At 37.1% G+C, this 26,730-nt stretch overlaps 1 protein-coding gene across 4 annotated transcripts in view; it reads left to right on the top strand.

Moving 5' to 3' along the window:
• AsnRS-m (asparagine--tRNA ligase, mitochondrial) overlaps positions 1 to 26,730 on the top strand; it is a 196,657-nt gene that overhangs the window by 70,210 nt on the left and 99,717 nt on the right. Inside the window, exon 5 of one of the 4 annotated variants that reach the window (XM_068226604.1) lies at positions 7,035 to 7,494. The exons of the other annotated variants lie outside the window; for them this stretch is intronic. Coding sequence (XP_068082705.1) covers positions 7,035 to 7,113 — 79 coding nt within the window. The 3' untranslated portion in view covers positions 7,114 to 7,494. Of the gene's footprint in view, positions 1 to 7,034; positions 7,495 to 26,730 lie in introns of those variants that run through there. 4 annotated transcript variants of the gene reach the window in all.

Raw genomic sequence — 26,730 nt, 5'->3', positions numbered from 1 at the left:
CTATATACTATCACTATAGATTTACAAAAAGCTCTCCCATTTCCCAAAATAAGTGTTTCTGAAGCATATTACAGAAGGAACATGTATTGCTACAATTTAGGAAAACATGACATGGCTAAAAATTTAGGATATATGTATGTGTGGGATGAGACCATTGCATCCAGGGGATCACAAGAGATTGCATCATGTGTTGTAAAACACATTAAACTGAACCCCCATAAACGAGTAATTATATACAGTGATACATGTACTGGACAGAACAGGAACCTGAAGGTAGCCTTGTCTCTGATGAAAATTACACAAGAGAGCAGTGTTGAAGTTATAGACCAAAAGTTCATGGTTTCTGGCCATTCTTACCTACCAAACGATTCAGATTTTGGTCTTATAGAACGGGCAGCTCGCAATAAAATTATGTACATTCCTGATGACTGGTACAGGGAGATACAGACTGCAAGAAAGCACAATAAGTTTATGCTGATTAAAATGCAAGAGGATGACTTCTTAAAAACTGATGTTCTTGAAAAAGCCATTACTAGACGTAAAAAGGATGTGGAAAATAGAAACGTAAACTGGTTAAAGGTTCAGTGGTTTAGGCACACAAAGGAAAACCCATTTTCCATCTTTAAGTATACATTGAATGAAGACGTGCTCTTTTATGAACTAAACATCAAACCAAATAAAAAGGGCAGACCAGCTAGTTTAGGTGGCATCTTTTAAGAAAAGCTTTGCAATGGGCCACGTGTTATAAACCACTTAAAGAAAAGGGATATGTTATACCTCCTCAAATACATTCCGCCCGTATATCACCCATTCTTTAGAGGCATCAAAGGTTCGCAGGATGTAGAAGACCTAGGTTCACTATCTTCTGAGGATGAGGAGGAAGGCATGGAATAGACTTGATTGATTGATTGATGATGATGATGATGATGATGATGATTAACAGTACCATGATTTTAGAATTATAAAGTGTATGCACCCATACTGTACTATATTTTACCACAATAAACATAAAATGGTTTATAAGAAAGTTACTCTTTTGTATACACTTAGAAACATAATGGGGGGCCGATGACCTTCGATGTTAGGCCCCTTAAAACAACAAGCAAGCAAGAAACATAATGGTGTAAGTCAGATGATATTATTTAAATGCCCTCCAAAATATTTCTTTGCGAGTATTCTTTATAATAATCCTTTATTGTCAAGCTTTAATCTTTTATCAACCCCATAACTACTGTACAATATTTGTTTAAAGCACACAGATTTTTTAATAACGTCAAACGCAAAACATTATTTATTGAAGAACATAAGTAACCTGAGTTACACCACTATGTTTCTAAAACAGAAGTTCCTTTTGAACTGTTGAGAAAACATAGGAGAACAAATATACACATATTTAATGAAGTAGTTTAACACTTCTTTCAAATATTCTTTCAGCAAAATTACTTGCAATGTTTTTCAAGTAAGGTCACTCATATTTAACTTTGCTGAAAGATTTATTTGCAAGAAGTGCTAAACTACTTCATTAAATATGTGTATATTTGTTCTCCTTTGTTTTCTCAACAGTTCAAAAGGAACTTCCATTTTAAAAACGGACAGCAACAATGGACATTATTTCCATACGAGACGTTATGGCAGGCTTGTCAATTTCAAGTTATATTTCCTTTTTTAACATTGAAGACAAAAGTTTTTGCAAGAAGTGAGGTAAATTTTTGTAAATAATGTATATATATATTTATATATTTTGCATTTCTCAAATAGTCCTTAAAAAAGCATTGGGTTCTTCCATATTTTCATTTCTGGTTTTTGAGTTTTGTAATCTACCACGTGATTTTATGGCTGATGAAGTCTCACATAGAGACGAAACATGTCCCTAAATATTTTCAGTATGTTTTTATTTAAGTAGTTCACTCTTAAAATGATGTATATTGATTGGGTGGACCAAAATCAAACATTGTTTCTTAGTTTTAACTGTATCAATACGGATCTACACGATGAAGTTCATGAACTCCTTAGGACATACCGTCTGTCATAAGCCTACCGACACAATGCGCTATCTTCATGCAGATTCTCACCACCATCCAGCACAAAAACAAGGCATTCTCATGACACTCACCAAGAGGGTGAGACGAATTTGTGAGCCATCAAACATCCAGGTGGAGATGGACACACTCAAAGTCACGTTCAAGGGTAATGGTTACAGTGATTTGCAGATTCATAGAGCCCTGCTTTCCAGAGAAACGACCAAGCAAAGCTCACAGAAGGAAGAAGTGAAGGGAAATGCCTACCTGCCTTACATTCACAACACCACAGATCAAACTGCCAAGGTCCTCCGCAAACACAATGTAAAAACCGTGTTTGGCAATATCACTAAAATTGCTCACAGTCTGGGTAAAACCAAGGACAAATTGTCCCCACTTTTATATCCTGGGGTATACGAAAATCCCTGTACTTGCAGTAAGGTATACATTGGCCAAACATGCCAGTCCATTGGTACTTGCATCAAGGAACATGAACAAAATATTTGTTTCAACCAGCCAGACAAATCAGCAATAGCTGAGCATGCTCTATCGTCAGGTCATGATGTTGTGTTCCAAGATGCCCGAGCTCTAACCCACACTAGACACTACAGGTGCAGGATTATACGGGAAGCTGTGGAAATACATAGAAATCCTAACAATTTCAACAGTGACACTGGCTATCAATTAAGTAATACGTGGTTGCTAACCATTAAGGATTTACATAGGTAGTTCCCTTCCCTGTCCCTTCACTATTGTTATTTTGTTTCAGTAATCAAATTCGTACGTTCCTCATCGCCAGATGTTTCATTCTAGGCTTGTGTCAATGTCATACTTTTGTATTATGTGTGTATACCTGTTATGTTAAGTGACCCTCTCAGACTGATTCTGATGGTTCCGTTAGCTTCCGCTTCAAACGCTACCGTTGTACTGCATCCGGTGAGCCATCTGGTGACAAATGAGTGTACCACTTCCACTTCTATTATAACGTTTAAATTCAAACCTCATTGTTTGAGAAGCCTTTCTCGTGAACACTCGAGATTTTCTTCTGAAGACGCAGAGCAAAGTTCTCTGTGAAACGTAAAGAATTTCACTTTATTTTCTTGACACAACATAAGCCGAAAAGCCTATATCAGTCCATTCTTAGAAGGTCTGTCTTTCATTCGATGTGCAGTGTTCCCATAATTATGGTGTCCTTTTCAATAATTAGGATAAGATCAATAGTACACACTGGTACTGTATGGTAGTGCTTGTCCTTCCCAGGTTTAATATGTTTTATTTTAAATGTACCTTTTCTAAGGTCATCTTGAAACTAGGATTATGATGTATTCCAAAGTACTTGCTCATACTCAAGTTAGACATTATACATAACAACTAACTGGCCTTTAATTCCCTACCTTACTCACTCACGCACTCACTCGGTCTCCTTTAAGATATCTCTTATTATCTGTAACCTCCATCCATCCCAGGCTTGATATTCCTACTTTCACTGGGTTTTTGCACTCACTTGACCTCCTTTAAGATTTTCTCGTAATCTCTGTAGCCTCCATCCATCTGAGGCTTGATATTCCTACCTTCACTGGCTTTACGATCCAACACTTCTGTCAGCAGTCTCGTGTCATCTGTTCTCATCACATGGCTGAGCTGTCATAACCTGCTTTTAATATTCACCACTCTGTCTTGATCTTTATACAAAATTTGCACCTCATTATTACTTCATTTTTTCTTAATTCCGTTCTTCACTGCTGATCCATAGATGTTTATTAACATCTCCATTTTGCAGACTTTTAGCATCATCATATCCATAGACTATAACTGCTACCAGCATCAATCCTTGTTTTAATTTGTTACTTTATTTCACTCTTCCAAGTCATCAAGGATCCTAGATATTGAAACTTCTTTTAAATGCATATCACATATAGCCAGAGTTTGGGCTGTAGCTGCATATCTAGTGACTTCCATGTATTTCATTTTTTCTTGATTTATTACTTCTTTTATTTATATAATCACTTCTTTGATTGCTCTTACTGACCTTCCAAGTATTACATCGTCATCTACATAAGCTGGGTATTGTCTTGTTCTGTTCTTCTAGATTTTTTTTTTTTAAAAGTTTATTGAGGATATCCAATTCTTTTAAGGTTTTATATTAGAACCTTCTATCCACTCAGTTGCACACCTTTTTTTAAATCAGTAATAAATGCATGTCAAGGTTAAATTCATAAAAGCTTTTATACTTTTACACACTATCCATCAAAGCTGCAAAATTCCTTAGTCTCTGTCCTAACTATGTTTATACTGTATGAAAATAAATATTTTTGACCGTGTTCTGGATGTAAAATAGAAGTGAATTTAATGCTGTATGAATACTATTATGAACACCAAAGAATGATTTGTCTAATGTAGATGAGAGAGAAGTACGTATACACATTTTGTCCCTATTTGGTCACTGCAGTTGTAAGCACGTAAAGCCACAAGTTTGTTTTGTAGTTTGTATTTCTTTGCTACTTCCAACACTTCAGTTAAAATAATACTGGATGTTTGTCCTGGTATATTTACCAAGGTTTCTTTCCTTGTCCAATGGGTTGTACAGACTAACAATAGAAAGTAACTTAATACCTATACCATTAATACCATTAATGTTATTGAATAGGTGTGACCCTTCTTTACCCTTTGATAGTCATCAATTCTCAATACAGACCATAATGAAATTCATAACCTATGGAGTAACTTAATGTTGTCATGATTTTATATATTGGTAAATAATTAAATATAATAAGCCTTATCTTGTTCTTTGCTCGGTTCTTTATCTGACCAAGGTACTGAAATGTTTGCCATGATGGCTTCACATTTTGTCATACTGCATGTATCTTCTTTATTGCAAAACCTCTTCATAAGATCAGAAGTGCAATTCATTGAACAAAAACTTTGTGAACTACAGTATGGTCTACAAATGCACCTTCTTGCATGGCTCAATCAAAATTAACTTTAATGGCTGTGTGCTGTTCAAATAATTTGTTACTCAAGATGTATAGATGCAGCAATTCAAAGGGCATTTTTGTGTTTGTGCGGTCGTATGATGTAATCGATGTTCAACCACTACTTCCATTGTAGAAAACACCGTTGCAGATAGAACAAAGCACTTGGCTTTCATTTTCAAAAACTGGTTTTACATGTGGAAATGATGATTTTATTGAGTCAGTAAAGGTGCGCTTTTTTTTTTTTTTTTTAGAAAGACTACCACTAGCCATTGTAACTCAAGTATTAAACAACACATGCAGTAACATCTGACACGTTCTGTTCTCAAAGCAAAAGTAGCAGTAGTCGCTTCTAATTTAACATTGCCACCACAAGCAATGGAAATGGGTTATTGATGCTAAGAAGGTTGAAGACAACGATTACAGAGAATACTGTAGAGATGAGGAATCCGATTTAGTGAGAAGATTTCATTCATTTTAAAATTATTAGTTTGTTGGACTCATTCATTTTATTTATTTATTTATTCGATTACCACTTGATTGCATGACAAGATAAAAAAAATCATTTGCATCAATTCTTAATATCATGTGGACTGAGACATGAGAACGGAAAGGCTTCCGTTTGTTCCTACTTGTCAAGTTCACAGTAGCCCAGGAACGGGAACCTTGAAGTAAACTTAACCTAACATTTTGTAACAAGCTGGAAGTTGAGTGTATATAACAGTTTTGTATTGCATGTGGCTTGAAGCAGAGTGATAATTTCATATTAAAAGAATATGTTTTATCTGTAAAGTTAGGTTAAGAGAACTGAACTTTTAGGTTAAACAAAGAATAACAAAGTCATTTTTCATAGTTAACATTGATTATAAAATGGCATATACCCAATTTGGTGATGTGGATCAGAATGAGTCAAAGGAGGAACAAGTGGTGAGTTGTGACTACCATATTTTCGATTCAGCTTTCGATTCACAAACGAGTCGAGTCGATCCATTTTTTACACTGAATCATGATTTATTCATTCAATGTAATGATTTGTTCATCTGAATCACTCATTCAGAATCTCCCCATATCTAATATACTGCACTCTTTGGTCAAATATGTTATGATCACCTCAAAGAATGTAGAATATACCATACTATATGCTCATTGCTTCTTCCGTCTCTTGCTGAGAACTATTCACAAATCTGCATTAAGCATGAATCAGTATTTCATGTAAAATATTATTGGTCAAAATTATTTTCCAGGGACCAAAATGGGAACATTTCCTCTCCAGAGACAGTAACTAACAACTAGGAAAGTCTGTTCAGCCTACCATGAGGAGATTTCCTAGTATTTTTACTTGTTTCTTTGTGAAGAAAGTCAGCATTCTTGTGGAGGTTGCAACATTGATGTTTCACCAACACTGTGGTCTTTTAGACTCAGTTTTTTTATAGATTTTTCCCAACTAGTGCATTTGTCTCTCTAGTTACAATTTAGAACATTTTCATTCTGCACAAGTGCCATGGAATTTCTTCAGAAGAGAAATGAATATACTGTTTTCTCTTCAATTAGGGCATTTATGTTTATAACACTGCTTCAGCAAATTGTTGGGATGGTGCCTTATTTTCCAACTCTAGAGAATATGGGAAATATACAAACGTTCTTATAAAAGTAATTCAATGAGGGATCACTCATTATCTTCACTATAACCATAGTTTAGCTTTTTTAAGGAATTTCAGACTAACCCAAATTATAACTTAATTGAAATAACAGAAAAAACAAACATTTTATATAATACCTTTACCCTTTAATTGCCAATTTTTATTCTAAAAGGTTGGCCAAGGAGCACTACAAACACACCCGTCAGCCTCTTCTACCTGCTTTCCCTCCCCTCCCCATCCTTTCACGATCACTCCAAGCAGTGGACACCACTCAGCACACTGCCGACACAGCCGCTGGGAACAGGCCCATGCGGAATTGAGGGAATAAGTTCAAATGTTGATCTTTTACATTGAAATAGTACTTGACCCAGCATTCTTCAACTTTAGTTTTTCCTTCTTTTCAGACATCCAACAACTTATTCTCAACCCAGACTTGAAACTGTCAATTCCTTAATCTGCAACATCTCTCAGTTTTACCACTAATCACCATAACAGCTAAGGATGTTCTCTCAAGTCAACTTTTGTACTATAACGCAGTAAACAACACCTGATGAAGCTAGTTCTACAGCACTGCAAAATATTACATTTCTTATATGGTCTGAACATGCTCATAATTTGTGAAGAAACCTTATCTGGTGCATAACAAATTTAAATCCTTTTTAACTACTAAGTGGACATTTTAAGGACAGCAACAACAACTGTGATAAAATCTTTCAAAATATTATTGAATAGTGCTATTTTAGCTTTTAGGATAATGCATGTCTAGCTGAGGATGGTCCAATCAAAGGGACGAAACTAGTCCTAATGTTTTAATATAAAATATAATTGAACTTTAAATTATTGTCTTCATCAGTTGGAACATTCCTTCCTTTAAATGATAGATTCAATTAAATGTGACTGATGAATTTTTTGTGTTGTTATTCTATAATTTATTAATTGTCAGTCCTTCAATCATTAGGTAGCCATCATCAGTCGGTGATATTTTCCTTGTTTGCTTTATTATTTATACTTAAGTCTGTATTCATATATGGGGCACCAAGTCCATCAAAGGATAAAAATGAAGTGTCTGCGTATCCAGTAATGGAGGGATGGGAAGGAAAGGGGGGAATTTTATAAGACAGGTGGTCTAATATTCTAAGGGGAAGGAGATTGCAAGCTAAGGGCTCTATTCAGGATCAGAATTCCGGACAGGTCTCTGTGAGAAATCGGTATGAGTCACTGCAGGTAGAACAACAGAGGGAAGATGAGGAACAGGGAACTGTTGTTGAGAAGTGTGGAAATAGGAGGAAGGGAAATAGTAGGAAAGGGAAATGTAGAGTAGAGGATAGGAAAAGTCAGGTGGAACGGGGTCATGGGAGGGGTAAAAAGGACGGGGAAGTAGCTTCTGCAGCTGTCAGTAAAGATAGGGCTGACCAGGAGGGGAAGGGATCAGTTGAGGTGGGTAGGGGTGAGGCTCTGGTCATGGCGGATTCCATTGTAAGGCATGTAGGAAAAGTGCGTGGAGGAAAGGGAACCAGGGTAGAGTGCTATCCAGATATTAGCTTGAGGCAGATGTTGAATAAAGTAGAAGAGGAGGAGGAGGAGGAGGAGGAGGATAAGGAGAAGGTGGTAGTGTTTCACGTTGGTACCAACAATGTAAAGCAAGCTGTTTTAAGTACCAACATAGTTGGGGATGTGTGGGATCTGGTAAATGCAGCATCGGAGGAGTTTAATAAGGAAGCAGAGATTGTTATCAGTGGAATTCTGTGTAGGAGGCATACTGACTGGAGGGTGATTAGGGATTTAAATGAGACTATGGAGTGGGTGTGTGGGAAACTGAGAGAGAGTTAGATTTCTAGATCTTAATGGGTGGTTAGGAGATAGGGAGCTGCACTCAGATGACCTTCACTTAAATCGCAGTTGTACGTATAAGTTAGGAAATTTGTTCGGAAGGGTTATAGGGAGGTACATTAAGAGAAACGGGGTGGTCCAGGGAGCGTTGATAAGAGTACAGGGATCTGGAAGTTAAGTAGGGATAACATGAAAATGTTAGTGTTGAACTGTTGAAGTATTATAAAGAAAGGAATAGAACTAAGTAATTTAACACATTGGGTGCCACGTGACGCCATATGGTGTCACGCTGGTCTTCAAATTTGAGATGGCGTGACACCTAATGGCAGCACACAGGTCTAGAAACCAGAATTGGCGTGAAGCCATATGGTGGCACAGCAGAGTTTCGGGTGATGTGCTGTAGAAAATCAGCTGTGACATCTATGCGCGTAAAATTGGTACTACGTGAAGTACAAACTACAGGGTATATTCCAGCTATGTATTACTACTATGTGCCACCATATGGCACCACAGTGTTCTTCCAAATTCATTGACTGGCCAGTGATCATTCTCACAAGTGAAAGCGCCCCAGGAATTGCTTTTTCCTCCTTTACGTGCAAATTATCATTCGGTTTGTATAGTTGTACAAATATATAAAGAAATGGAAGATATTGGTAATATTCTTGGTAGAAATGGTGACTTACCAAGAAGAGAATTAGTGAATTAGATATTTGTGAATTACTAATGGATTCTGATGGAGAGAAAGATGTAAGTGTTGATGACAGTGAATATAACGCCAGTGCCGATGAGTGCACTGACAGCATGATGGATGTATCGAGTGATGTGGAAGACAGTGGCGATACTGATAGTGACATTATAGGTGGGACGATGCTGGTGCAAATAGTGTACAGAATCATGTGAACAATGATGACTGAGGTCGTTGTGTAGGGACACAAGAAGATATTCCATTTACAAGCCAAGAGCATCTAAATCTTCAAATTGATACTTCTTTAGCCACAGGAGCATGCACATCAAGAATCTTGAATCTGTCTATAACTAACCACAAAAAGAATAAAAAACAGACCGATGGCCACATGATCCTTTTAGTCGCCTTCTACGACAGGCAGGAATTACGTGTGGATGTATTCAACTCTTCTAAGATAGACAATCACTACTGATCTGCATTTAGGGCAGTCGCCCAGGTGGCAGATTCCCTACTGTTGTTTTCCTAGCCTTTTCTTAAAAGATTGCAAAGAAATTGGAAATTTACTGAACATCTCCCTTGGTAAGTTATTCCAATCCCTAACTCCCCTTCCTGTAAACGAATATTTGCCCCAATTTGTCCTCTTGAATTCCAACTTTATCATCATATTGTCATCTTTCCTACTTTTAAAGACACCATCCAAACTTATTCGTCTATTGATGTCCTCCCACGCCATCTCTCCACTGACAGCTCGGAACATACCACTTATGACATAGATAGATGACATAGATGTTGATTCCCACAGGGAATCTGAAATATTTGTCCTGAATGAATAAATTTATAATACCAATTAAATGGTCCGTTATTGGACATTATAAATTTTCCAGCTAACTCATTCTTGGTTGCCAGCGTTTCGCCCTCGTGTGCTAGGGTGGGCTCATCAGTTGGTACCTAGCACACCTACCAATACGCCGGCTAGTGCATACCGTGGAGGCCACTGCGTAGGCTAACTGGAATCTGATGGCCAAGCAGGCATCAATTTTTGATAATGAGACAAAGTCTCTTAGTGCATTGGCACTGCCGGTGGCTCCAGTTAGCCTACGCAGTGGCCTCCACGGTATGCACTAGCCGGCGTATTGGTAGGTGTGCTAGGTACCAACTGATGAGCCCACCCTAGCACACAAGGGCGAAACGCTGGCAACCAAGAATGAGTTAGCTGGAAAATTTATAATGTCCAATAACGGACCATTTATATTGGTATTACATACCACTTAGTCGAGCAGCTCGTCTCCTTTCTCCCAAGTCTTCCCAGCCCAAACTTTGCAACATTTTTGTAACGCTACTCTTTTGTTGGAAATCGCCCAGAACAAATCAAGCTGCTTTTCTTTGGATTTTTTCCAGTTCCTGAATCAAGTAATCCTGGTAAGGGTCCAATACACTGGAACCATACTCTAGTTGGGGTCTCACCAGAGACAAATATGCTCTCTCCTTTACATCCTTACTACAACCCCTAAATACTCTCATAACCATGTGCAGAGATCTGTACCCTTTATTTACAATCCCATTTATGTGATTACCCCAAAAAAGATCTTTCCTTGTATTAATACCTAGGTATTTACAATGATCCCCAAAGGGAACTTTCACCCCATCAATGCAGTAATTATAACTGAGAGGACTTTTCTTATTTGTGAAACTCACAACCTGACATTTATCCCTGTTTATCAACATACCATTGCCTACCGTCCATCTCACAACATTATCGAGGTCATTTTGCAGTTGCTCACAATCTTGTAACTTATTTATTACTCTGTACAGAATAACATCATTTGCGAAAAGCCTTATCTCTGATTCCACTTCTTTACACATATCATTTATGTATATTTATAAGAAAACATAAAGGTCCAATAATACTGCCTTGAGGAATTCCCCTCTTAATTTTTACAGGGACAGATAAAGCTTCACCTACTCTAATTCTCTGAGTTCTGTTTTCTAGAAACAGAGCCACCCATTCAGTCACTCTTTTGTCAAGTCCAACTGCACTCATTTTTGCCAGTAGTCTCCCATGATCTACCCTATCAAATGCCTTAGACAGATCAATCGTGATACAGTCCAATTGACCTCCTGAATCCAGGATATCTGCTATATCTTGCTGGAATCTTGCAAGTTGGGCTTCAGTGGAATAACCTTTCCTAAACCCAAACTGCCTTCTATCAAACCGGTTATTAATTTTGCAAACATGTCTTATATAACCAGAAAGAATGTTTTCCCAAAGCTTACATACAATGCATGTCAAGCTGACTGGCCTGTAATTTTCAGCTTTATGTCTATCACCCTTTCCTTTATATACAGGGGCTACTATAGCAACTCTCCATTCATTTGGTAAAGTTCCTTCATGCAAACAATAATCAAACAAGTACTTCAGATATGGTACTATATCCCAACCCATTGTCTTTAGTATATCCCCCCGAAACCTTATCAATTCCAGCTGCTTTTCTAGTTTTCAACTTTTGTATCTTACTGTAAATGTCATTGCTGTCCTAGGTAAATTTTAATACTTCTTTAGTATTAGTCACCTCCTCTATCTGGACATTATCCTTGTAACCAACAATCTTTACATACTGTTGACTGAATACTTCTGCCTTTTGAAGATCCTCACATTCCTGGAATGTCCTTCTTGGAACCTGTTTCTGCCTTAAAGTATCTATACATACTCTTCCATTTTTCACTAAAATTAGTATGGCCACCAATTATGCTTGCCATCATGTTATCCTTAGCTGACTTCTTTGCTAGATTCAAGTTCCTTCAATTTCTCCTTACTTCCACAGCCATTTCTAACTCTATTTCTTTAATATACTATATATACTGGAATATACTACTGAAGAACCATTCTAAAGTAGTGTATGGAATGTTTCTAACAGGTAGGAGCTATTGTTTGCTAGCTGGGTCAATTCCTGGAAACCGGGCTATTGTTTACACAGAAGCAGAGGTAATTCTGCAGTTATTTGTCATTGTTCTTATCTCTCTTCTTCGCCCTTCCCTCTTCCACCTTCAACACACTGAATGACCTTGGTCATTAGGGAGCTTCAGTCATTCAGTTCAATATGCCTAAAATGAAAGTCTCAATTTGTGGGAAGTTGCGAAGTTTTGTTTGCGAGTTCGGTGAAAACATATTCAGTACAGAGGAGTGATATTATTCTGTAAATTATGAGGTAATAGTTACTGCCGAAAAACTCTTCTCTGTGTAACTAGATATTCTGCACTAAAAAATAGGCAACGTCTGCTATTCGAAACCCCGACATCAAGTTCACAGTGTTCACAATTTTCACAAGATCTCTGCAAGATGATGGTTTTGTCTAATATTCCTTTAAAGAAACCTAATAGCCGAAGCTTCAGACAGTTTCTTGAAAAATATACAAACCATTCTGTTTCCAACGAATCTACTCTCAGGAAGAACTTATCTGACCCCTTTTCAGTCGCCTCTTACGACATGGAGGATATACCAGGGTTGTATTCTTCATCTGCGTCCCCCGCCCACAGGTGGTAACAATATGTAATGTAATATAAGGACTTGTTTTGCATTTCAGCAAGTTTTCATAAATATTGTGTTAGTCTGAATTATTGCATAAATTTGACATATTGGAAATTCGTGTTTTACATTCCATATAAAGCATCAAAAAATTCTGTGACACCATATGGCGTCACGCTACATTTTATGCTTAGTAACAATTGATGTGACACCATATGGCGTCACACGTGACCTTGGTATGATGAGATAAACTTTACTTAGTACATCATATTAATATATCCCAAGATTATATAAATGGCCTTACAAGGCGTATAATTGCTATGGCACCAGCGGAATACTATTGAAATTCACGCCTGGTGCCAGTGGAATAGTGTGCTACAATCGGCTTGGCACTCAACGTGTTAATAGATGCATACTTGCCAGATACTGTAATAGGAGTTGAATCATGGCTGAGAAATGATACAATGGATGCAGAAATATTCTCACAGAACTGGAGTGTATTTGGAATAATAACAATAAGTTAATTTATTAATTTGACCACGTAGTAAATACAATAAGTCTTGTCTTAGTTGATTTACATCAGTATGTTAGCTAAAATGGTATATGTTTCACCTTGTATTTAGGCATCATCAGCCATTACCTTAACCTTAAAATAAAATCAGGCACTTGATTTACATATACATGAAATAAAACAAATTTTTAAAAAGCCTTGGAGAGACTTGAACTAAAATTAACATCTGGTAAAAGACTTGTAATGAAGTTGGTTTTAAAGATTTCAATGAGTATTTGTAATACTGACATTAGAAGGCTTCTGTTATAATTAAAATGAACAAAGCAACAGTCTGTTATGAACAAGTGATAAGATTGCTATAAAATTATATTGGCTGACCAGCGGTTACAACGAAAATGATGATGAAAATCGTATTTAATAAAAAATAATGTTGAATGAAATAATGGTGAAAGATGGTCAAGTGACCTGCAGTTATTTGTTTACAAGAGCTAAGAGTCGAAAGTCAATGGCATATGGTGATGTGGTTCACTTTGATCAAAAAATACAAAGTTGTAGTTGAAGGTTGAAGAACGATGTTTAAATTGGACCTTTATGGGCCATCTCAATTTGATGCAATGCTAAAATGTTGTTAAGAATGTGGGTTTATTGACATTCTAGTCGAAACGGCAGTGTGACAGTTGAATCATTTGACGATGGTGAGGGTAATTTGTTACGTTATTAACTGAACGTTATTGTCGACTGTCGACTTCTTACTACTAGTGTTATAGCTGTAGGTTTGAGTTGGAGGGACGTAAAGCAACTAGCAAAAAAAAAAATGTATTCCTAAAGCATTTTGTGCTTGTATGGGGCATTAGTCTAAAGGGATGCTCTAACTTAAAATTGAAATTTGATGTTAACACTCCAAATTTAGACTTGAGCTTGTTGATATATTCCTCTGACTGTTGCCTCTATTACAAACCATTATTCTCGTCATTATTCTGTATTGAAAATATTTTGAACGAAACATGTCCTATGTTTTAACAATTAAGCCATAAAATAAGGATGAGATCCTAATTTTATAATTGCTTTTAATGTATTCAATAGGTGGAAATCAAAGTTTTATTGTTCTCCTTTTAACAGACTTTCAATACGGGAAAAAAATGAGGGTAGTCTCTTGCAATGACGTTAGTAGACGAATAAGTTTGAGTGGTGTCTTTAAAAGTAGGAACACCTAGCTCGATAGCTGCAGTCGCTTAAGTGCGGCCAGTATCCAGTATTCGGGAGATAGTAGGTTCGAATCCCACTGTCAGCAGTGTGGGGAATTATCTAATTGACAGTACCTGTTCGCTACACAGCTAAGGAGTTTGAGCCTCCATGGACGTTAATATACTCTTTGCTATCTGCTTAATATGGACTCCATGAAAGTAATAGTATAGTAGTCATGGTGATGTTTTGATGATGATGTAGCAGATTACGATTATTTTGTAAGAATAAATCAGCAACCTATGACATTTCAGTGTTCTTATGAAGTAAAACATTATATAATGGTGCCGAAACCCGTTTGTGGAACGATCTGCGGCAAGAAAGACGCGGACGACAACAGTAAGCAATAGCACGCAACATCGCCGTATCAACAAGAAACCAGCTAACGCAAGTAAGATCTCTACTTACATTCAGTTTCTTAAGCAACGGATATACATTTGAAAGAATATACGTAATTATGTTCATTACGGACAAACTCACTTGAAGTGTTACGAAACATCAGTGTACGTTTCAAAGGGCGTTGCAAAAACAGTGAATATTACAAGTGTGTAAAGTGTCTGTTGACAGGATCAGCACTATACGAAACCAACACTTAAGATTTAACCGTTGTAAAAACATAATACGGAAAGCCGGACTGTTTACGAATGCAGTGTAACTTCAGGTTGCAGTAAAATACCAATTACAGTACATTACAGATATAGGTTAAAGACAGGAATACGGTTATGTCCATGTACGTAGTGTGTGTTATTTTCGTTAACGGTATTCGTGCATAATTCAGTTCAGTGAAACATGGAAAATACGAATATTAACGCTCCTACTGCTCAGTTTACTGTTTCAAATGCAAACATTTTACAGACTGAAAGACGCATTCGAACAGCAACCAGATCGTCGGAAACTAGACTTATTCAAAGACTACGAACAGCGATCGAAGATAGATATGACGACATCAAAATGGAAATATCAGCGCAAAGATTACACGAACTACTACTATATTTGAGCAAAATTCAGAAACGGTTACAGGCGTTGCAAGAAGACGATGCAGAAGAGTGTGAAAACTGTCAAATAGAAGGCCGAAAACTAATTGCAATAGCAAACAAGAAGATCACAGAAATTAGGTTTCCTCAGCAGCAATCAAACACAAAGAATGAAACAACTGTTCTTCAGTCTGTAATCGTGAGACCACGCTTACCTAAGCTTGAAATTAAACCTTTCATGAGCACCTTTTCAGACTGGCCAAGATTTTATCAGCAATTTGAATCAGCAATTCATAATAATTCGGCAATTACGCCAGTTGACAAACATCTGTATCAATGGAACTTGGTAGAAGGAGAAGCCAGACATCTCATCAGTGGGCTGAAAATGTCAGAGGAAAATTACAAGATCGCACTTCAGAAGCTGAAGGAATGCTTCAACAACATTAAAATACAGCAACAGGAACATATCGATTTCTTCTGTACCTTGAGAAAAAATTCAGATCCAACTACTACCGAGTTGAGAAGCATATATAACAGTTGCCAAATGAATATTGCAGCTCTTAAAGGACTTGGGTTTGATGCCTGCATGCTTGGTTCCTTTTTATCTGCAAATATTTTACGCACCTTTCCAGATGAAACAAAATTTGCCTGGTACACTACGCAGGGCGATGATGGTAACTTGGATGCCCTGATGAATTTCCTGGACAAATGGGTACTCGGCAAAGAAAATTCAGAGAAGTTGGAAAAATTCAGTGACAGTTTAGGAGAAGAGTTCTCTACAACAATGAATCTACACACCAGTCAATACAAGAAAGAAATAAAAAAGAGTAAGCATACTGAACAGCAAAATAATCCACTTAAACTAACGTACAGCGATGAAACAAAAACAAACCCAATCACATGCGCCTTTTGCGATAGAAGAGGCCACTGGAGTAACTAATGCCATAAAATAGTCTCAGTTACAGCCAGATCAGAAAAATTAAAGAAAGATGGATGATGCTTCATCTGTTTAGGCGAAAACCACAAAATGAAAGACTGTAGAAAGAAAGATCAGAAATGTAGAGTCTGTAATAACACAGGACATCATAAATCCATTTGCAAGTCACCCTTGAATACAATAATGGCAGTAACCACAGGGGAGTCACTTACGAAAGAAACAACTGTTACAGCTGTCCATACTACAGAGACAAGGAATACACAATTGCATGAGATGTTTTTGAACGCAGCATTAGCGTAGATTTCTGATTGCAACGGCAATCAGCATATGACAAAAATACTACTTGATGCCGGAAGTGAATGCAGTTATATCGTCAAAGATCTAGCAGGTAAACTAAACTTGGAAAAAATTGGAAAAGAGTCCCTAATTATTTCAACGCTTGAACATCACGGTAAAGCAACAATACGCAACCGAGTACAATTTCAACTTACAGGAGCAGCCACGGGAACTGCAATCAAGATAGAAGCTTTAGAAGCTACACATACTTTTCAAGCTCTGAGACTGGTCCCAGTGGATATTAGGCAACAATTCAGCAGTTTAAAATTTGCAGATGCGGATGAAATATCGAAGAACATATCTATTGGAATATTAGTTGGCGCTGATTACCATGAACGTATCTTCCAAGATGACATCATCTGCTTATCAGAGTCACTCACCATTTGCAGAAGTATTTTTGGTTGGATCCTATTTGGAAGTCGCACTGGGATTTTGATAAAAGAGACAACTTCATACTTCATTCACTCAGAAACAGACAACCTATTGAGGAGATTCTGGGAGCTAGAGAGCATCAGAATCAGGGACGACGAAACTCGCAAATTCACAGCCATGGAACAGAAGATCTTGACAACAACCAATGAACAATTTGCGATAACTGAAAGACAGTGCACAGTATTCCTACCTTGGAAAAAGGATGAACCTAATCTACATGACAACAGGAATATTGTGTTAAAGCGTTTCGATAGTATGGAGAAGCGATTTGCAGGAGATAAGAAGTACGAAGAGCGCAATGTACAAGCAATGCAGAAACACATTGATAACAAACAAGTTGAATTTTGTAGTGAGGAATTACAACGAGGCAAAACATTCTTCATGCCACATCATGCAGTAATTCGAGATGAACATGAAACAACCAAAGTGAGGATCGTATTTGACACTTCTTCACATGAGAAAGGCGAATTGTCTTTGAACAGCAACTTAGAATCTGGCCCCAATCTGAATCCAGATTCAACAGCAACCTTACTTCGGTTACGAACGTTCAACAAATACATTGCAGCAGACGGAAATCAGAGCTTTTTATAGTTGATTCTGAATGAGAAAGACAGAGATTCCACTAGTTTTTTCTGGTTTAAAATGATTCGTTCAGAAGAAGGGTGGCTGAGAATCAAGCAAGACCAGACCAGAGAATTGCACATTTTCAGTGATGCCAGCGAACCAATATATGGCTCAGCAATTTACATCAAGACGACCATAAAATAACATGTCAGGATCGAATTAATCACAGCCAAAAATCGACTCACACCAGTTCAGAAAATATCCTTACCACGACTAGAACTCATGGGAGCTATCATAGCAGTTCGTCTTTCGGAGTATGTCAAACGTGAACTACACTTGGAATTACACCATGTCTAATTTTGGACCGATTCAACCATTGTATTACACTGGATAACAGGAAACGCATCGGAATGGAAGGTGTTTGTCTCGAACAGAATACATGAAATTCATCGAAAGTCACACCCAACACAGTGGTGTCATTGCCCCGGCAAGGAAAACCCCGCAGATCATATAACAAGAGGGCTAACAGCAAATCAACTGTGTGAAAGTAACTCATGGTGGCATGGTCCAGACTGGCTTGTAAAACAAGAAGAGTATTGGCCGAAATCAGTTGAAATATCAAAAACAGAACTTGATAAAACAGGAATAGAACGAAAGAAAACAGTTTCCCATGCTACCGCAGCTAAACAGACAGAAGCGGTTTTCGATATTACAAGATATAGTAGATTAACCAAAGTTCTCAGGATCACAGCATGGATTTGGCAATTTACACGAAATACACGCTATCAAGAAAAAAACGTTAGGTCCACTCAAATTAGATGAAATCCAAACTGCAAAGCTGTTTTGGATTAAACATTCACAGAGAGAATCGTTCTCAAAAGAAATAGAAGCACTACAGAAAAGGTCAGAACTACCCAAGCAGTCCAAAATTAGAAAGTATTCTCCATTCATCAAACGTGACATCCTAAGAGTTGGTGGACGTTTACAATTTGCCAGTTTAGATGAAAACGAGCAACATCCCATTATTTTAAATGGTGACTACCATTTCACAAAACTGTTAGTAGAAGAAGAACATAAAACCCAATTTCATGTAGGAACTCGAATTTTGTTGAGTATTTTAAGGACAGACTTTTGGATACTTTGAGGATGACAGATCATCAAGAAAATCATTAGACAGTGCTTACCATGCAAAAAACTGAAAGCAAAGGCAGCTTCGGAAGTTGAACCCCCTCTTCCGGCAGAACGCGTAACTCATAGCAGACCATTTGAGACCACTGGTGTGGACTTCACAGGTCCGTTATATTCCAAGAATGGAGGCATATTACGGAAAAGATACATTGCATTGTTCACATACGCTGTCACACGCGCTGTACACTTGGAGCTTGTGAGAAATTCATTCACGCCTTACAGCGATTTATTGGACGAAGAGGCTTATGTCAAACAATTTGGTCCGATAACGCACAAACATTTAAGAAAGCTGAAAGAAAACTTAGCACATTATGGGAAAATCTGAAAACAGAAGACATTGTGCATTTTTTGAATGATAAAAATATTCATTGGCAATATATAGTCGAACGCGCTGCTTGGTGGGGAGGATTCTGGGAGAGAATGGTACAGACAGTGAAAAGCTGTTTGAAGAAAGCCTTAGGAAGCAGGCAGTTTGATGATGAAGAAATTTACACAGTTCTCGTCGGAATTGAAGCAACAATCAACAGTAGACCCTTGACGTATGTGGAAAACGATCCTCAGCATTGTGCGCTGACACCAGCACATTTTCTTATTGGTGATAACACAACAAGGCTACCAGACAGAAAGACCAATGTTGAAGATAGTAACAAAACAAAAGAAGAAATGAATCAGATGTGGATAGAAAAACAGTCTGCACTGAACACATTTTGGAAGCAGTGGAGGAACGAGTATCTATTGGATCTAAATCTTTTCCATGAAGTTCAGCAACAGAACCAGAATCGTCCACTTCTTCAACAAGGAGATCTGGCGCTGCTAAGCGACGATAAACTACCAAGGCAAATTTGGAAGCTAGCTAGAATCTCCAAACTCATCATAGGACGAGACGGGAAGATCAGGTCCTGTGAGCTGACTGACAAAGAGGGAAGAGTGTTTCGAAGACTCATTCAACCGGTACATCCACTGGAGTTGAGCGAGCGTGATACGGCTCAAGGTGGGGAGTGTGGAGAATTATCTAATTGACAGTACCTGTTCGCTACACAGCTAAGGAGTTTGAGCCTCCATGGACGTTAATATACTCTTTGCTATCTGCTTAATATGGACTCCATGAAAGTAATAGTATAGTAGTCATGGTGATGTTTTGATGATGTTGTAGCAGATTATGATTATTTTATAAGAATAAATCAGCAACCTATGACATTTCAGTGTTCTTATGAAGTAAAACATTACAGGCAGCCCTGAAAATGGTTTTCTATGGTTTCCCATTTTCACACCAGGCAAATGCTGGGGCTGTACCTTAATTAAGGCCACGGCCGCTTCCTTCCCACTCCTAGCCCTTTCCTGCCCCATCGTCGCCATAAGACCTATCTGTGTCGGTGCGACGTAAAGCAACTAGCAAAAAATAAAAACAAGTAGGAATGATCACAATATGAAAATAAAGTTGGAATTCAAGAGGACAAATTGGGGCAAATATTCGTTTATAGGAAGGGAAGTTAGGGATTGGAACAATTTACCCAGGGAGATGTTCAATAAATTTCCAATGTTATTGAAATCATTTAAGAAAAGGCTAGGAAAACAACAGATAGGGAATCTGCCACCTGGGTGACTGTCCTAAATGCAGATCAGTATTGATTGATTTATTTTACACCTACTGTATCCTGTACATTGTTTGAGGGAGGCCTACCTTCCTTCTAGTCTTCTATACTCCTCAGTGCCTCGCCACACCCACAGTTCCTACACTTGCACTCATTAGCCATTCTTTACGGAAAAATGAAAAGAAAAGGAAAAATAAAGTAACTTATTATGTGTAAAAAAAATTAAAGGAAAGAAACAAAGATCACATGACAATAAGGTAATTAATATACTACTACAATACTTCTTAGTCGTACTCTATTTTTATCCTACAGCACCATAACAGGATAAAAACTGCCGTTAATTACTGAATACCGAAAGGAATACACAAGAATTACACAATTCTAAACTGCAGTTAAGCCTATCCTAATTACAACTACAGAATTCTAGTAAGAATTTCTACGGATACCTCTACTATATTACACAAATGTTTTACAATAATAGAATAAGCATGCTGATTTCTAATAAGATATTACTTGTATACTACTGTACAGGACACTACAATAATTTTAAACTATGTTTAGACGTATCCTAATTACAATAACGTATGTTACTACTAAGCACAAGCAGAAATGAAAATTGCAAGTTTGAAATTTGCAAGAACTACTCAATGATTACCAACAAAGCTAAATGCTTGGACAGATCATTATTAGTACTATGCTCTAATAGATACACATGAAAGATTCACACACACAAATATAGCAGGCAAGATACGGTACTATCTAAATATACCGTATCTACTCTACAATTCTCAACTGAAATGTGGTTATATGATTTTTACAGTTGGTGGATTACGATTATTTTCCCTACTACGCAGGACGGAGAATAAAAGTGTCCTTAAATGCTGAAAAATAAGAGGTTATCTGTAATAATTTCTGTCAAAACTACGCCGGGGACTTGAATTGCAATATTATTGGGATATAGGAATTTGATTAACTTTTACTCGATGGATAAACGAAGATGCTTAGTATGCCGGGGACTTTTAACTACAAATTATCAGAATACAGTAATCAGCTGATTCTTGTATTTGTTTACTCAACTACCATATACTCTTTGATCTCGTTGGAATGCAGCAAACAGTCGTCAACAATCCAAAGACTGTTGAGTAATTATTCATGGAAATACCGTGTATTCTCTTTTATTAAATCGAAGTTTACAGGCGTGTTGTGTTATTTAATTTAATAAATTATTACCTTTGTGATGTTTGAAAGGTAATCTATACGGAATATCGGAAAAGTTGCGGAAGTTACAACTCCTTATGATAATCTGCCTTTGTAAATATTATACTAACAAACCTACAGATATTTAATATTTAAGATCAAAAATTGCTACGATCCTAGGCTTTGTTTATGTTAAAATGCTTAAAATATTTGGGCTAACATGAATTGCTCTGTTTAATGAACTATGGTTACACATAGTGATGTAAAATACCCAGGTATTTATAAATCGGGCTAAATACCCAGGGCACAGTATATACTAGGGTAAATACCCAATTTGGGTAAATACCTAGGTATTTTAGATTTTTCATTAAAAATCCTGTGTCTTGGTAAGTTGAACCTTAAATAAGGGTACCGATATACAAACTATTCTATATTAACCTTTTTAGAAATGTAACAATATTAGATAGTTAATGAAATTAAATTTAATTAGAATTGGGACTTAAAAACAGAATTAGAATTGGGAATTAGATCAGGAGAAAAAATTCAATAGTTATAACCTGAAAAACTCAGAATTGAACTAGGCCTTTTGCAAACATTGAGATAAAAGTTGGGGGAGATTTATTCAGAGCATTGGCCAAGTTCTACAAAAGGTGTAATATACAGTTTTCAACACACGGTATATGTTTTTCAGAACAGTTTGTAGTATCATTCATATATAAAATAAATAATCAAATAACCAAAAAGACTAGTAAATAGAAAATTAACAGTTACACTAAAAAAGTAGAGACCTTACTTAATTTAGGTTTAATGAAGCTTAACAAATGTATTAGGTTATTCATAATCATACATAATGAATCTCTTTAGGCTTAGGCCTATATTCCAATTTACAATGAAGAATACCAATTGAGTAGTACAACTAATCTGAGTTTTCATCACGCTCAGAGATGTACTCTTCATCTGAGAGTGAAATGTGGGTATCATCGCTGTCTTCGCTATCGTCGCTACAGGAAACTTGCATCTGATCATTATTGGTGTTTTCAACTTCTTTTTCGCTGCACCCACCTATTTTCCTTGGACTCTTTTCTTTTCTTGGATTTGGAGTTTTGTTTAGCAGATTCCAGTTGTGTGACAAGTAAGCTATCTGTCCAGCCCTTTCAATTGTAAGTCGGTTTCTTTTCTTACAGTGGATCCAGCTGAATGTGCTAAACGTTCTTCCAGTAGCAGCAGATGTTACTGGAGCACCTAAAATTCTCACAGCAACATCAGCTAGCATACATGTTCCTTTCAAGACCTTCCACCATAACATAGGGCTAATTGCTTTCTCCTTTTCAGTATGTTTTAATCCTTCTCAAAGAAAGGGCCGCTGCCACAGCCCCTCTTTGTCTCTGTAGTCCGCAATGTTTTGCTGAAGTTCAACTACTTTTGTTCCCATGCTACTGCCGACTTCACAGACAAACTCAATAGCATCAAGCAGTTCAACAGGTTTCAAATTGCAACCTTGAGATGAAGGGTTCAATAAGTTGGCAGCCAGACGAATTTGGCCGACACCAAATTTCACACGTTTCTCCAGTTTGGCTAGCACAGTTTTCTCTTCAGATTTTTGAAGAGGGGATTCTGGAATTTCTTGCTTGAGAGTGTTGTGTAGTTTGTGAAACTTTGTGTAAACATTGTGGATTATGGGAGTGTTGGACTCAAAGGCAGTAATAAGTTCAATGATTGGATCAAAAATGACCAGCTTTTGAACTTGACCCCAAAACACTCCATCATCAAGTAGCTGCCTTTTCATTTCTGGTGTGATTTCAGCTTCCTCACTAACAGCAAGCTTTTGAAGCACAGATTTATTTGCTAGTAAACTTTGTAAACAAAACAAGTTGCTTCCCCACCTAGTCTGCCCAGGAAGTTTCAAAGATATTCTGTCTTCAAACATTTTGTCCAGTTGAAGTCGGTCAAATAATGATTTCAGGATGGGGCTATTCATGATATTTTTCACTCTGCTAATAACAGTTGCCATGAAAGATTTCACGGTGTTACATTCTATCTTTTGCATAAAAGATGCAAGAGGTGAGCAAGGCAACCAAGTGGTATGATTGACGGATATTTCTCCTTAACCAAGGCCAAAACAACTCTCATGTTGGAAGCATTATCTCCAATTACTACCAGAAACTTCTCAGAACCATATCTTTCAATTACATTGATCATCAACTCAACTAAGTAAGGTGCATTGTGTCTGTTTTCCTTTGTTGCTACAAACTCCACAAAAAGCGGTTCTGGTTTTGAGATGACAAAGTTTACTATTTATCTCATTTCTGATATTACTCCAACCGTCACACTGTAAATGTAAGTGTTTTGAGTCATTTAGCTGGCTTGCGACTTCATTTTGCATTTCTGCATACTGAGCTTTGAGATATGAAGAAGTTAGGTGATACCTGGATGGTGGTTTGAACAAAGTTTTTTCAAGAATTCTAACCACAGTGGATGTTAGCAAATAGCTTAATATGATAATAGTGGAAACTCCTGCGAGAAACTGGCGACACGGCTTTTGTGTGCCATCTAGCGGTTCGAGAGGCTAACTACTCTTGCTACTGCTGTCAGCTGTGTATGCCAGAAGTGTCTTATTTGTACTTCAGATAGTTTTGTGCTTGTTATGTATCACGATTTTGGAAATGGCAGGAAGAGGAGTTATTTGTGCTATGTATGGGTGTTTTCATTACAGAAGAAAAAGTGATCGTAAGCCATTTTACAGATTTCCTAACAACAAAGTGTTGTGATTATAGGCCTATCTGTTAATGTTTACGTGCCGATTTTTTTTCTATTTATGAGAACGTACTTTCTTTAAAATATTGTTATGATTAAACCTATGCATTTAATCAATTTTAAGTGTACTCAGTGGGTGAAGAGTAGAAGGGGAGATTTAGATGAAAGGTATGAGGGTATGTTAAGCCACCAGGGTCCTCAGCCATTCTGTAGCTTCTGGAATGCTAGTTCATGTGTCATTCAATTCTTTGCAATCAAGTGCTGCAAACACTGCAGAGTTTATAGAAATGTGTGATAATTGTCTGATACTTTTAATTCTTCAAGTCTCAGTAGCCCCAAAGAGTACAGGAGACCCTTAAGCAATGATTCAGGGCATATGAAAAAGCTGGATGAAATTTGTGATTGTCTAAAACAACTCAAATTTTTGAATAACCGCAAAGGCAACCCTCTCTGTATTCAGGGTTGGATAGACAATATTTCTGCACTGAAACTATTGTGGTCTGAATTATATAGTGATTGTGGTTTTCATTATTTGCTAACAAGGAGGCTCACACAGGACTGCATTGAAAACATTTTTTCCATCATCAGAGCAAGAGGAGGTAACAATGTAACCCCAGATGCAACAAAATTTTGCAGTGCCATAAGGAGTGTTATGATAAATCAATTGCTCTGTGCTTCTGATGACAGCAATTGTGAATCTGATGTTGCAGACTTTCTACTGACTCATAATGATGTGATGAAGTGCAATTTTGATGCTAATGTCACTCAACGGTGTTAGTTAAATGATCAGGTAACTGATTATGACCATGATATAATACAGGAAAATGCAGACCATTATGTCATGGGCTGGGCATGTAGCAAATTTCCCCATGCTGAGTGTAGGGATGTATTGTCATCTTATGATAATGATTATAGCATGGGAAACTTGCACATAGAAATTAAAAAGTATGACAATTTTAAAATTATGTTTCCGAATATTTGTGGGGAAAAGTTAGATGCTAAAATATCAAGAACATTTTTTTTTATTTTACGTTTTTGTTAGAAAGCAAAGATGGGATTAGAAGAAAATTAACTGACAGGTTTTTGTCATTGAATGAATGTAGTGTAGGCTTATGTAACAACTGTGTAAAATTACTGACTGACAAGTATTTCAGAGTTCTTATAAAGGCATATGTGAATAGAACCAATGACTCAACAGTGAAAAATATTGCCTGTAAAAATACCAAGTTTAAAAAGATATTGCTTGTGTGATTTGCTCTTGAAGACTGTAGGCCCTAGTCATAACATGACGATCTAATGTTTTAATTTGATAATAACATTTGTCTTATTCTTATCACTGGTTCATTCAGATCAACATCCACATTTTACCTTCCCTATATTATGTTACAAGAACGACGCAAACGTCTTAACATCTGTATTTCGTTGGGTTGGAAGTCGAAATATGTAGTGTTTGAATAGCGCGTTATGTTAGTGTTCCCTGCGAGCCACTAGATGGCAGCACTCCGTGCTGTCACCGCTGCTCTGCGTGCTAAGTGAGGAGAGTTTCCACTATTATCATATTAAGCTATTTGATGTTAGGCATGCCATATTATTATTATTATTATTATTATTATTATTATTATTATTATTATTATTATTATTATTATTATTATAGCCTGCAACAAAACAAGTGTTCTTGAGTAAACAATCTCTTTACAAGACTAGTTACTATTTACTTTCTGATATAAAAAGAGAAGCAAAAACAGCAAAATTAGGTGTCCCAAACGTGTATCGACATGGCTGAAAGTTTGATAAGGAAGTTATTGTCCGCGAGCCTTCATCGCTGAACTGTCCAGCTCTAAACCGCTACAACATCGTGTAGCGCTTGCAGAAGCAACTGCCTCTACAGGCAGTTAACATCATTTGCGACATCTAATTTAGCTGTTTTTGCTTATATTTTCATTATGGAAAGTAAATATAAAAGTATGAAAAAATCGAAGGTGATACAGGAATTGTAAACAATTACCCAAATTTGTTACTTAGGCAAATTGACAATTAGAATTGAGGAAAGGTTCAACCTATTCAATACTAAGTATGTCATATAAAATGTTTACAACATGTTATTTATTGTTACTAGTACCGGTTTCGATGCTTAGTGGCGTCATCATCAGCTAGAAATTACAAAGTGGACAGGGTACATAACATAAAACTGTGTAGATAATACATACAATGCAAAGTACAAATGGTTAACAATTTTTTTTTACATTTAGAACTGCCGGGCTGACTGGCTCAGATGGTTAAGGTGCTGGCCTTCTAACCCCAACTTGGCAGGTTCGATCCTGGCTCAGTCCGGTGG

This window comes from Anabrus simplex, chromosome 3 (assembly GCF_040414725.1).
Source record: "Anabrus simplex isolate iqAnaSimp1 chromosome 3, ASM4041472v1, whole genome shotgun sequence".
Classification (NCBI taxonomy): Eukaryota; Metazoa; Arthropoda; class Insecta; order Orthoptera; family Tettigoniidae; genus Anabrus; species Anabrus simplex.
Note: the sequence above shows the minus strand (reverse complement) of the source record. Positions and strands in the feature narration are given on the sequence as shown.